The sequence below is a fragment of the Sminthopsis crassicaudata genome, chromosome 2, assembly GCF_048593235.1.
Source record: "Sminthopsis crassicaudata isolate SCR6 chromosome 2, ASM4859323v1, whole genome shotgun sequence".
Classification (NCBI taxonomy): domain Eukaryota; kingdom Metazoa; phylum Chordata; class Mammalia; order Dasyuromorphia; family Dasyuridae; genus Sminthopsis; species Sminthopsis crassicaudata.
In genome coordinates, this window is record NC_133618.1 from 345,455,040 (window position 1) to 345,469,752 (window position 14,713).

Genomic DNA, 14,713 nt, shown 5'->3' on the forward strand with positions numbered 1-14,713 from the left:
TTCTCCAATTGATGAGCACCCATTCAATTTCCAGTTTCTGGACACTACAAAAAGGGCTGCTACAAACATTTTTGCATATAGAGCTCCCTTTCCCTTCTTTAAGATCTCTTTGGGATATAATAAGCCCAGTAATAACAGTGCTGGATCAAAGGGTATGCACAGTTTGAGAATAGTTCCAAATTGTGCTCCAGAATGGTTGGATTTGTTCACAATTCCACTAATAATGCATCAGTGTCTCAGTTTTCCCACATCCTCTCCACCATTCAGCATTATCTTTTCCTCTCATACTAGCCAATCTGACAGGTTTGTAGTGGTATCTCAGAGGTGTCTTAATTTCTCTGATTAATAATGATTTGGAGCTTCTTTTCATATAGCTAGAAATAGTTTCTATTTCTTCATCAGAAAATTGTCTGTTCATATCCTTTGACCATTTATCAATTGGAGAATGGCTTAATTTCTTATAAATTAGAGTCATTTCTCTATATATTTTGGAAATGAGGCCTTTATCGGAAATTTGGATTGTAAAAATGTTTTCCCAGTTTATTGTTTCCCTTCTAATCTTGTCTGCATTAGTTTTGTTTGTACAAAAGCTTTTTAATTTGATATAATCAAAGTTTTCTATTTTGTGATCAATAATGATTTCTAGTTCTTTGGTCACAAATTTCTTCCTCCTCCACAAGTGTGAGAGGTAAACTATCCTATGTTCTTCTAATTTATTTATAATCTCATTATTTATGCCTAAATCAGAGCCCATTTTGATTTTTATCTTGGTATACAATGTTCAGTGTGAGTCCATGCCTAGTTTCTGCCATACTAATTTCCAGTTTTCCCAGCAGTTTTTGTCAAATAGTGAATTCCTATCCCCAAAGTTGGGGTCTTTGAGTTTGTCAAACACTAGATTTTTAAAGTTATTTACTATTTTGTCCTGTGAACCTAACCTATTCCACTGATCAAGTAGTCTATTTGGTGACTGCTACTTTATTATATAGTTTTAGATCTGGTACATCTAGGCCACCATCATTTGATTTTTTTTTTCATTAGTTCCCTTGAAAATCTTGACCTTTTGTTATTCCAGATGAATTTTGTTATTTTTTTCTATGTCATTAAAATAGTTTTTGGGGGGTCTGACTGGTATAGCACTAAATAAAGAGTTTAGGTAGTATTGTCATCTTTATTATATTTGTTTGACCTATACAAAAGCACTTAATATTTTTTCCAATTGGTTAGATCTGACTTTATTTTGTGGAAAGTAGTTTTGCTCTTATAGTTCCTGACTTTCCTTTGGCAGATAGATTCACAAATATCTAATACTATTGACAGTTATTTTAAATGGAGTTTCTCTTTCTATCTTTTGCTTTGAATTTTCTTAGCGATGTATAAAATGTTAATGATTTATGTGGATTTATTTTGTGTCCTGCAACTTTGCTAAAATTGTGAATTATTTCTAATAGCTTTTTAGTAGAATCATATCATCTGCAAAGAGTGATAATTTGGTTTCCTCATTACCTACACTAATTCCTTTAATCTCTTTCTCAACTTTCTCAACTCTTATTGCCAAAGCTAGCATTTCTAATTCAATATTTAATAATAATGGTGATAGTGAGCAACTTTGTTTCACTCCTGATCTTATTGGAAAAGGTTCCAGTTTATCCCCATTACATATGATGCTTACTGATAGTTTTAAATAGATGCTACTGATATTTTAAGGAAAAGCCCATTTATTCCTATACTCTTGTGTTTTTAATAGGAATGGATGTTGGATTTTATCATTTTGTCAAATAGAAAAAAATCTATTGAGATGACAATATGATTTTATTAATTTGATTATTGATATAGTCAATTATGCTAATAGTTTTCCTAATATTCAACCAGTCCTGAATTTCTGTTATAAATTCTACTTGGTCATGGTGTATTATCCTGGAGATGATTTTCGATAATCTTTTTGCTAATATTTTATTTAAGATTTTTGCATCAATATTCATTGGGGAGATTGGTCTATAATTTTCTTTGTTTTCAACCTACCTGATTTAGGTATCAGTACCGTGTCTGTGTCATAAAAAGAATTTGGTAGGAATCCTTCATTCCCTGTTTTTTTCAAATAGTTTATATAACATTGGAGTTAATTGTTCTTTAAATGTTTGGTAGCATTCACATGTAAATCCATCTGGTCCTGGGGATTTTTTTTTTCTTAGGGAGTTGATTAATAGCTTATTCTATTTCTTTTTCTGAAATGAGACTAAGCAATTTACTTCCTCCTTTGTTAATCTGGGCAGCCTATATTTTTGAAGGTAGTCATCCATTTCACTTAGGTTATCAAATTTATTGCCATAAAGTTGGACAAAGTAACTCCTAATTATTGCTCTAATTTCCTCTACATTAGTGGAAGGTTCTCCCTTTCCATTTTTGAGACTAACAATTTGGTTTTCCTCTTTCCTTTTTCTACTCAAATTTACCTATCTATTTTGTTGGTTTTTTCATAAAACCAACTCTTTTATTTATTAATTCAATAGGTTTTTTTTTTACTTTCAATTTTATTAAGTTCTCCTTTTAATTTTAGAATTTCAAGTTTAGTATTTGATTGGGGGTTTTTAATTTACTCTTTTTAAGTTTGCAAGCTTTTTAAGTTGCAAGCTTAATTCATTGATCTCCTCTTTCTCTGTTTTATTCAAGTAAGCCTCTAGAGATATAAAATTTAAGCTTGTGTGGCTCAAAAATGATGAGGGGTCACCATTTAATAAAAATAAAATAAATTTAAACAGCTGGAGAGATCTCTAGAGGCAAAGCAAAGTTTATTATAAGTTCTTCTGAGATCAGGCGTTCCACCATCAAGCAGGCAATTGAAGAGAGGAGGCACCTTCTGGGGGTAGGGTTAACACTTTAATCCCTAACACAAATACCCCTACCACCAGTGACCCTCATCCTTATTGGCTAAGGGTCTTACATTCTTAATGTGGGAACTACCAAGAAATTGAACTTGACCTATAAGAACATAGTTGTCCATATTTGATTGAAATAGGGAGAAAATTATGTCATGGAAGTATAGTAGGAAAGGGACTTAAGTATGCCCTTGAATCAATGCTCAAAGACCTTCAGACCTACTCCAACTCTGAAGTAAATGAAGCCTTACTCAATTTTCACAACTGTCAAGAGAGCTCATCAAATCTCATTCAGTCTTATTTATACACTGAAATCTCTTCAAACTTTTATAACATAACTTCACATTCCCTATCTAATTTCTTATCCCCTTCTGGCTCTTGTCTGTCTTCTTGGAGCACTGGTTCCCACCCTTTTAGCACCATCAATCTAACAGACCCTTCAGTTTTCCTTTCCATCCTAATCATTCTGGATAATGTGTTATGGACTATTCTAATTATCAATCAGAACTAGTTCCTTAGCTGTTTGATTGGTGATAATCTCTACAACTGCTTGAAGTCTAATTATCCTATTCAATATATATATATTGGGATTCTAGATTCTATATCCCCAATTTCCATCTTGAGCCCAGGTGCTTGGCCCATACTCTTTAACTATTCTTTCTGGGAGCCAGGTGTCACCCCAACCATTTGCATCTCCAGTCTGGGTAATGGAGGTATCTAAACTCCGTATTCATCTTCCCAAATCATCATACAACTGAATCCCTAGAGATTTGTCTGCCTGTTCAGGAAGAAAGAAAAAAATTGGCCTTATTAATTCAATATAACAGATCCCTGTCCAATTAAGAAGTAAGTGAGTATACTGTGAGGTCAAGGTGAAATTCCTAGGGGAAAATATGTCAGCTCCCAAACAGGTGAAGAGCCCCAAAGTAATAGGAGTGATACATAGACAATTACAATGCACTGGGTTCAGAGATTGTGTTCCTATTCAGTGGAGGTCCCCTCCTCAAATGTAATTTGAGGTCTCCTTATCTTCAACTGTCCACTCAAATCAAGGTGGTGCCACAGGTCCTTTTGTTCTGGTATGGGTATGTCCAACCTTGTTCCTGGGTCCAAATTGCAGTTCCTGAGGTCAGTATCACTTGGTAGGGTCCCTACCAGCATAAAGTCAACGTCTCATCTTTCCAGGATCAATACCCAATCTCCAACCTGAATTCTATGAACAGGGAAACCTAGAGGAGGAGTCTGAGCTATATTAACCCTTTTGTTGTAATTCTTGTAAATGTTGTACCAATGATTTAACATATCTCTTAGGAAATACATCCTCTGTCACTAAAATAGGGTCCCAGTTTCCCATATGATAAACCTGGAAAGGATGACCATACAATAATTCACAAGGTGAAAGCCCAATATATCTATGTGGCTTGGTCCTGATTCTGACTAGAGCGAGAGGAGGTATTTAGTCCAAGGTAGTTGGATCTCTAAAGATAATTGTCAGTTGCCATTTTATTTCTACTTTCCCGGAAGAAGGATGATGCCAAGGGGTGTGGAGATCTCAAGTGATTTCTAAGGCCCTAATCAGATTCCACAATACTTGGGCCAAAAAAAAATGTGTTCCCTGATTCGAGTCTATCCTCTCCACTATTCCATATCTGGGAATAATTTGTTTTAATAAGATCTTACTTACTGTCAAAGCAGTTGCTCAGGTTGAGGGAAATGTTTCCACCCATGAGGTCAGATGGTCCACTATGACCAGCAAGTACTTGAGGCAGCTCAGTGAAGTCCATCTGGATGCTTTGGAATGGTCTGATTTCCTGGAGCTTGTTCCCTTTTTGGGACGTGGAGTTGAGCAGCCTTGTTAGTCCTTTGATAAACGAGCCATCCACCAGTTATTGGGCCATAGTATATAGGCTGGGGGAAACATACCTTGTCAGCACAGCATCCTCCAGGTTTTGAGCATCCCAGTGATTGCCCTGGTGCAATTGCTGAAGGATATGCGTCATACTTGCTTTAGTCAGTACCTCTCTGCCATCAGGTAAGAGCTATCATCTTTCCAAGTTCTCAACTGTTCCAAGAGTTGAGGTCTTCTCTTTTTCCTTCTGGGTAAAACTGGGAGACGGCAGACTAGGTGGAAGTATCAAGGCCATTATATGAGTAATCTCTTGGTCTCCAGCTCCCTTAGCCTCCTCATCTGCTAATCTATTTCCCCTTGCCTCAAAAGAATTTCCCATCTGATGTCCCTTTACATGTATTACTGCTATACTTCTAGGAGCCAGAATCTTTTCCAGTACCTCTCTGGTGGACCAGTTCTTTACCCTTACTATTTATAAACCCTCTTTCTTCCCAGATCCTTCCAAATACATGCACCACATTCCAGGCATATTTCAAATCAGTGTATATGTTCCCATTTTGGTCCCTCAATAATTTCAATGCTTGATTTAAGCCATATAATTCACAATTTGAGCTGACCAATGGGCAGGTAGACTGCTCTTGGTAACAGTGGAAGTTTTATCTCCATCCACAATAGCAAACCCATTTTTCTTTTCCCATCTACCATGCTAGAAGAACCATCTATAAACCAATTTACTCCCCAGATACTGGTGATTCTTGTAAATCCTCTCTTACTTTTGTTTGAAAATCAATTAATTCTAAACAACAATGTTCCTCTCCGGGGGATGGTTCTGTTCCAAGGAACAAAAAGGAGGCAGGATTAAAATTATGATATTGGGTGATTACTAGGTCATCCTTTTCTAATAATATTGTCTCATATTTCAAAATTCTGGAATCTGTAAGCCATCTCCCAGCTCTCTGATTTAGTATTGTCCTTATTTGGTGTGGGACACTTACTATATGACTACCTCCAAAGGTGAGCTTCTACTAATAGAGCAGTAGCAGTTACTGCTTGTACCCAGGCCGGCCATCCTTTGGCTACAGGATCTAATACTTTAGAAAAGAAAGCCACTGATCTTCTCTGTCCCTCTCTCATTTGAGCAAGAACTCCCAATGCCACCCCAATCTCAACATTGATAAACAGGTGGAAAGGTTTTTCCAAGGTGGGGAGAGCCAGTATAGGTGGTGAAATTAACAAACGCTTTAAGTCCTCAAAAACTTCTGATCACTCTCTTGATAATAGATCAATGGTAGTGCCATTCTACTGGGGTATATGCTGGGTCTATGTGGAATCAACACAATTTAGTTATTAAATCCCTCCCCAGTAAATTTACTCCTGCTTCTGGGATGAGCAGAAATCTGACCAATGTTTCCCTTTCTCCCACATAAGTTTTACAGGGTGTGGTCTTAGATACAAGAAAATTTTCTCTGTTAACCCCAAAAATCACCAGGGTCCTCCTTAGATAATTTAACCCCCTCAGGCAAATAGGTCACTGAAGACTTCGATGCTCTGGTGTCTATTAAGAACACAAGGTCTCCTGGTGCAGTCCCACTCTTAAATTTACCAAGGATTCCAGGTGGGAGTCTTTCAAGAACCCCTCCTCACATACACCTTGGTGGCCTCCTCCAATAAATTGGAAATGCTCCTATTATTCCATCCTTCTACTTTCTGTAATTTCCTACTGATATCTAGCCATGCATTGGTTATACAGTTCATTTTCAAGGTATCGTCTACTCCTAAGTCATCAAGGTCAAACCCAGAGTACTTCCTCATGCTATCTCTAGTCTATTCAGATAGTCATCTGGTGACTTGTCCTTCCCCTGAGTCACCCCAAAAGCCTTTTTCATGCTCTGTGCCTTTGGCACTGCATTATGAATTCCCATAATTATCAGTTCTCTAAGATCCTTCATACTTCCCCGATGTACAGGGTTATTGTGATCCCAATTGGGATCTACTAAAGAGTATTTCTGGTTAGCTGAGATTACCCCTGCAGCTGAAGGGTTTCTCCTGTCCCACTCCATAGCTGCACCTCTAATTAGTCCCCTCTCCTCTTGTGAGAAAAAAGAATTCAAAATAGACATAACTTCTCAAGTAAAAAGATTAGGACCCAGGAATTGATCAAATTGTTCTGCCAGCTCAGTGGGATCTTCTATTAAGGGTTTCATTTCCTTCTTAAAGGCCCTGATTTCTGTGGTGCTTAGGGGAGCATTCACATTCCTATGCTTCCCTGAGCCAAGGGAACTTCTCTTAGGGATACAACTTAGGACGTGGGGTTTTGGTTTCTGGAAGAGGATAATTTTGGATATCTCTTTGAATTTGCTCTAATTTCTTCCCTAGAAAAGCAAATGATCCTTTGTGGGGTCTGGGTGGGGTTAATTGAATTAAATCCTCCCGTACCCTGAGGGCCCCTGGAAGGGCAGATGGAATTAAGTCCTCTCCTTCCCTTTCAGGTCTGGAGGCCATGGCTTCCTGAGGTGGGGCTAAATTATTGGAACCCTTTAAAGCCATGGTGTAGCATATACTGCCTCCTCTGGATTAACAGATTCTTTACTATTAACATACAAATTTAGTTTTTGGCATACCCAGTCTTCAAGGGAGCCATACTTAGGCCAAATAGTGCCTCCACCAATATCTTTGTCACCCCAGACACAACAACAATACCTTATCATCTTTTTCTTGCTTTTTCCTTTATATTTTGGTAGTTTGTTCCAATTACTTATCTCCCAAGGGATTATCTACCTGTATTTTGTGATCATTTTTCTCATTTCTCTCTGCAAGGGCTAATTGGGACTGAGCCACACTCATTGAATTTGGATGGAATCTACATTCCAATCACCCAAACAAGTCAATTGTCTCCAATTGACCCCAGTCACTCAAGAAGGCCTGGCCTAACCTATCCTGAACAGAACACCCCTCCAGAGTCTATAACTTGACTCAAGGGGCTTACTCTAGATTGCTTGTGAAGCAAATTGTTTGACTGATCTATCCTCACACCAAACTGGTTGGAATTTTTATGGAGTTTCTCCCTTTGCTTTGCCTTGAGTTTCTCCACTTCAGGTCTACTTTACCTTGGGGAACAAGGAGAAGCCTCTGGAAGCTGGCGGGTTGCCTAAATCAGAGCAGGGCACCACCTTGCTAGCACCCAATAGTTACCCTACTCACCAAGTAATGTGATCCCAGACAAGCCCCCAAAACTGTGTGGCTTAGAAATGGTGAAGGGTCACCATTTAATAAAAAAGCTGGAAAGATCTCCAGGAGCAAAGCAAAGTTTATTATATGTTCTTGTGAGATTGGGTGTCCCACCCATGAAGCAAGTAATCAAAGGGAAGAGGCACCTTCTGGGGGGGCAGGGTTAACACTTTAATCCTTAACACAAATATTGTGTTATCCTTAACACAAATCCTTAACACAAAATTGGCCAATAAGTACATAGTTGCCCATATTTGATTGAAATAGGGAGAAAATGATGTCATGGGAGTATAGCAGGAAAGGGGCTTAAGTATGCCCTTGAATCAATGCTCAAAGACCTTCCGGCCTACTCCAACTCTGAAGTAGATGAAGTCTTACTCAATTTTCACAACTATCTTGAGAGATCTCACCTCATCTCATTCACCCTTATTACTGCTTTGGCTGTATCCCACAAATTTTGATATGTTGTCTCATTGTTGTCATTCTCTTGGATGAAATTACTAATTGTGTCTATGATTTACTGTTTCACCCATTCATTCTTTAGGATAAGATTATTTAGTTTCCATTTACTTTTTGGTCTATTTTTCCCTGCTTTTTGTTGAATGTAATTTTTATTGCATTGTGATCTGAAAAGAATACATTTACTATTTCTGTCTTTCTGCATTTAATTTTGAGATCTTTATGCCCTAATATATGGTCAGTTTTTATATAGGTTCCATGTACTGCTGAGAAGAAAATATACTCCTTTCTGCCTCCATTCAGTTTTCTCCAAAAATCTATCATACCTAATTTTTCTAATATTTTATTTATTTCTTTAACTTCTTTCTTATTTGTTTTCTGGTTTGATTTATCTAATTCCTAAAAATTATTCTTATAAAAATTTATAGGAAAGAAAAAATAGATATCAGTTGGTAGTTATTAATATACTCTTAATTCTTTTCAGGTAGTAATATCTTTTGAGTTTTTCCAATCATTTAGCATTTTTTCCTTTCAAATATTTTGAGAATTGATCCCTAGATGCATTCAGAATTATGTAGCCAGAATGAACCCATGCTATGTTTGCTTGATTCAGCTGCATTAACTATAATTTAAGTAATAACAACTTTGAGTTTTCTAGTTCTTCTCTCCTTAGGTCATTCATATGAAGCAGTGTTCCTTGACTGTTAATTCCATGAAGTCACATCAGATCTCCTATTGTGTCTGTTTCCTTTCCATTGTGCTCTATCTGTAAATAGTAGCAACAGCTACTTAGGGTTCTGAATACTTTTAGGAAATTAAGCATATGACAATTCCTTGAGGACATTAAGTATATGACTTTTCCAAAGACATTTTCCTCTTGGGCTTGTTGGGAATGTTCATTCTCATTTTATCATCCATTTTTAACAAAGACTGCTAGAATCGACTTCCTTTACTTCTACCAGCTACTTTTGTGAATTACTTCACATTTCCAATAACTTGGTTCTTCTCACTTCTGATCAACTATTATAGGGTCCCAAATCTCTTGACTCAATTACTCCTATACCATAAGGATTTACAGTTCTCATTTCTTCCATTTGAGATTTATGTAAATAATGTAATTATGTAAATTGATGCCTTAAATGTATCCAAGTTTCATCTCTTGTAAATCTTAAAAAAAAAAAAAAATCTCTTCTACTTTTTCCTGGATGTACTCCATTTTGAGGGTACCTCTTAATGAAAAAAACTCATTTACAGAAAACTTTTAAGAAGGCTTTTCATGGCTGGGGAAAGCATAAGCTTTTTAATGGGTTGACTAGATCTAATGCTAGCCACAATGGAAGTATTTAGTCCTGCTACTTGGAGCAAATTCTAATGGAAATAATCAGAAGGTGAAGCTGTAAAAGGGAATTTAATCTGTGTCCTTCCTTCAGAGACACTTTCTGGATTCATTTGCCAAAAAAAGCAAAAGAAACCTTTGAAAATGTATGTCATTGGGAATATACGTATCCAGTGGAGCTGATAATATTCTCTGCCTCCTACCCTGAAAAGCTAAAAATCCCTGAAAATGTTATGTTCTTTTATTTATTATATATATTATATAATAAATATATAAATATAATATAATAAATATATAATATATATTATATACAAATTATATATATTATATAAATTATATATGAATATATAATATATATGTAAATATATATTATATAATAAATATATAAATAAATATATATTATGTTCTTTTATTTCCTCTAACACACCTCTTATAACTCCTCTCCTCTCCCCATCCAAATCCTCAACTAATCCTCTTTTTTTCTTCTGAATGTTACTTCTGTGTTACAATAAAAAGATAAATAAGCTTTGACCAGGTAGTTCAAAGTGAAAAGTATATTTTAGGGCTTATCAGAGATCAGGCAAGTAAATAAGTACACTGAAGAATAGCTAAGGGAGTCAGTCAGGTTTGCTGTAAAGGCAAGAAGACAGGTCAAGTATCTAGAAGTAGATAAGGAGCTCAGTGGCTGAAGCTCTTCTGAAGCTAAGAAACAGCTAAAAACATGAACCTCTGAACTTGTTTTTTTCATTTTCACTTTCATTTACTATGCCTTCTTTGAACAGAAACTAGAATATCTCATTTTGAGCCTTGCTTTAATATTCAATTGAAATCAGAGTTTACTTGCTGTAATTAATGTAGTATCAGAAAGTTCAGATAGGCCATACTGAGGAATCAAGTCTAGAAGTAATATATGTATTCAAACTCACTGCTGTCTGAATGGAAGTACTTAATGCCTAAAAGTACAGAGCTTGGGAGTTATCAAATGGTGACAAATTCTATAGAAGATCAATATATTCAACTGAATCCTGTTGATTTTTCTCTTTAACAGGTGGGTTTACAGAAAAAGCTTATGAGTGGAGCTCAGAAGAAGAAGATACCTTGAAAAAGGCAGGGCCAGTTCAGGTCCTCATCATGAAAGATGATCACTCTTTTGAATTAGATGAAATTGCACTTAATCGTATCCTTCTGTCAGAAGCTGTCAGGGACAAAGAAGTTGTTGCTGTTTCTGTGGCTGGAGCATTTAGAAAAGGAAAGTCATTTCTCATGGACTTCATGTTGAGATATATGTACAACCAGGTATGATAAGTTTTCTAATTTGAGATTTATGTACAGCAAAATATAAGAAGTTTTCTAAAATATTTTCTTCTTCTACAACTGGATACTTTTGAATCAATGTTGTACCTTTTGATAAAGAACAAATTCAAAACTGAAAATTTTTTAGAAAGAAGTTTAAATCGTTGAGCAAGGAATAGAGTCCAAAACAGATGTGGGCCCCACATCTCCCAATCTTTGAAGTTTTACATTATGTAAAATTCAAATGAAGAAACAAGGAAATAGTAGATGATTAGCTAGCATAGAAGCAATTTCTAGATAAGATATAAGATGTATAATGGGAGGAAATTCCTTGCATCAGTCTTGGATCTAACTTTTCTAAGGGTTTTTTGAGATCAGCATTACCTGGAGTCCTGAATTAAACATTAAACAAATTAAACAGGATAAAGTTTCCTTTTTTTCTTCATTTTGAAAAGTTCTACTTTATTTATAATCTACCATAGCCAGACTTAAGCAACAACCTAAGCAACAAGTGAATGTTTTTAACCATGTAGGGATAGGTTCAAACAATGCAATAAAATTTTTCCACTGTTTTCCCTTATTGGGGATTTAGAGGCCAACACTCCTGTACTAAAAGCACAATTATAGAAGTAGAGGAACTAAGCTTTCAAAGGAAGTTCTTTGAAATGACCCAAGTTGGTGGAGGCATCCCTTCACTATTCATTTTATCTAGAGCTTGGTAGAATTTCTTTAAGGAGTGATAGGGTCCATATTGGTGGCAAATGTTCCCAACATTTCACAGTCATGGGGATCAAATTGAATAAGCATTAGGGGCTATAAATCAAAGGACTTAGACTTGCACCAGGAAAATGTACTACATAATACAGAGAGATTTCTCAGTCATTGAAAGAATACATATGGGCACAAGCATCAAAATAATTTTTTTTAAAAATTCACAGGAAAAGGTGCTCTAAATCACTTTTGATTAGAGAAATGCAAATTAAGACAACTCTGAGATACCTCTCAGATTGGCTAAAATGACAGGAAAAGATAATGACAAATTTTGGAGGGGATACAAGAAACAAAAATATATGATAATGGAGTAGTAAACTTCACTTTGAGAAAAGCAACAAATACTGAGTTATTTTTCTAAGAACTAGAATATATACACATATGTGGATATATATATATATATCTACATATATGTATGCATATGTGTGTGTATATATTTATATATTTTCTAACCAATATTCATATTTGAAAGCTTTGTATATTAATGTCTTAAGCAAAAATAAAATCTTTAAATTTGGGATCTGTCAATAATAAGTTATCTTTAAATTGTAACTTCAAGACAAATTGTTATGGCTTGATCTACCTATAGAGGAACAAGCATCATTTTGTTTTAGAACAAATTCAGTCAAATCAAATCTAGATTTACAGTCATAAATGGTATCATTCAAAATCTCAGTTTTTTCAAGGATCATTAGCTACTAGTATCTCAAATTGTAGAGTACATTGCTTTCAGTCCCAAAAATTTGTGTGTCAGTCTCACATTCTCATATCCTTCTTAAAATACTTCAGTATTAGTGGTCATCAGAACCATTTGGTACTGGCTAAGAAATAAGAATAGGTTAGGTACACAGGACAAAATAGTCAATAACTATAGCAATATATAGTATTTGACAAACCCAAGGACCCCAGCAGTTGGGATAAGACCTCACTATTTGACAAAAACTGATGGGAAAATTGGAACTTAGTATGACAGAAACTAGGCACTGACCCACACCTAACACCATATACCAAATGGGTTCATGATTTATACATAGTGATATTACAAGCAAATTAGAAGAACATAAGATAGTTTATTTCTCAGATCTGTGGAGAAGGAAGGAATTTGGGACCAAAGATGAACTGGAACTCATTACTGAACACCAAACAGATAATTTTGATTATATTAAGTTAAAAGGTTTTTGTACAAACAAAACTAATGCAGACAATAAAGGGAAGCAATAAACTGGGAAAACATTTTTACATTTACGGGTTTTGATAAAGGCCTCGTTTCTAAAATATATAGAAAATTGACTACTTTATAAGAATTCAAGCCATTCTCCTATTGATAAATGGTCAAAAGATATGAATAGACAATTTTCAGATGAAGAAATTGAAACCATTTCTAGTCACAGGAAAAGGTGCTCTAAATCACTTTTGATTAGAGAAATGCAAATTAAGACAACTCTGAGATACCTCTCAGATTGGCTAAAATGACAGGAAAAGATAATGACAAATTTTGGAGGGGATACAAGAAAACTGGGACACTAATGTATTTTTGGTGGAATTTGAAGGGATCCAACCATTCTGGAGAGCAATTTGTAACTATGCTCAAAAAGTTATCAAATTGTGCATATCCTTTGACCCAGCAGTATTTCTATTGGACTTGTATATCCCAAAGAGACCTTAAAGGAAGGAAAGGGACGCACATATTCAAAAATGTTTGTGGCAGCCCTTTTTGTAGTGGCAAGGAACTGGACACTGAATATATGTTCATCAATTGAAGAATGGCTGAATAAGTTATGGCATATGAATGTTATGGAATATTATTTTTCTGTAAGAAATGATCAGCAGAATGATTTCAAAGAGGCCTGAGAGACTTACATGAACTGATACTAAGTGAAATGAACAGAACCAGGAGATCTTTGTACACAGCAACAAGAAGATTATAGATGATCAATTCTGATGGACATGGCTCTCTTCAACAATGAGATGATTCACACCTGTTCCAATGATTTTGTGATGAAGAGAGCCATCTATACCCAGACAGAGAAGTGTAGGAAGTAAATGAGGTTCACAACATAGCATTTTAACTTTGTTGTTGTTTGCTTGCATTTTATTTTCTTTCTCATTTTTTCCCTTTTTGATTTGATTTTTTCTTGTGCAGCAAGATAATTGTATAAATATGTATGCATATATTGGATTTAACATATATTTTTACCATGTTTTATTGGATTACTTGCCATCTAGGGGAAGGAGTAGGGAAAGGGGAGGGAAAACTGGAACACAAGGTTTTGCAAGGGTTAATGTTGAAAAATTATTCATGTGTATGTTTTGAAAATAAAAAGCTTTAATAAAAAAATTAATTTAAAAAAATCCAGAATTTTAGAAAAATCTTCAGGTCATATTCTGAAAATGTATAACAAAGTTATTACATTGAAGTTCCAAATATATTCCCTAATTAGTTTATAATAACATAAATTTCTACATATCAGAAATAAAATTTCCTTTCTTTATTTGTCTGTCTTTATCCCTGTAATCCAAATCTGGTCAGAGCTGAAGTGACTTAAAGAACATTGTCTTGCAGGATTTAAGTGTTTGGTTTTTTGTTTTTGATTGTTTTTGTGTTGTTTTTTTTTTTTTGGGGGGGGGGGAGTTATTCTTATTCCCTCATAAAAGTCTGAAGTGGGACTAAATTCCTGCTTATTGGGAAAGGGAGTTTAGTATCAGGTTACTAAAAGCTAAGAGAATTGTTTCAAATATAAAATACAATTAATCTTCCTCACCATTTCCGTGGTATTTTTTTTTATATCAGTCTTTGTGGACTCTGCATTTTTTCTCTTAGAAAGTTCCAAGATATTAGAAACTCCAAATAATGCCAAACATGACAGACAAAGGTTTTCCTGAAAAATTCATAGAGAAAGA

At 35.2% G+C, this 14,713-nt stretch overlaps 1 protein-coding gene across 3 annotated transcripts in view; it reads left to right on the plus strand.

Moving 5' to 3' along the window:
- ATL1 (atlastin GTPase 1) overlaps nucleotides 1-14,713 on the plus strand; it is a 103,134-nt gene that overhangs the window by 18,973 nt on the left and 69,448 nt on the right. For all 3 annotated transcript variants that reach the window (XM_074290658.1, XM_074290659.1, XM_074290660.1), the window contains exon 2: nucleotides 10,797-11,044. In XM_074290658.1, the coding sequence (XP_074146759.1) occupies nucleotides 10,797-11,044 (248 nt within the window). The remainder of the gene's footprint in view (nucleotides 1-10,796; nucleotides 11,045-14,713) is intronic.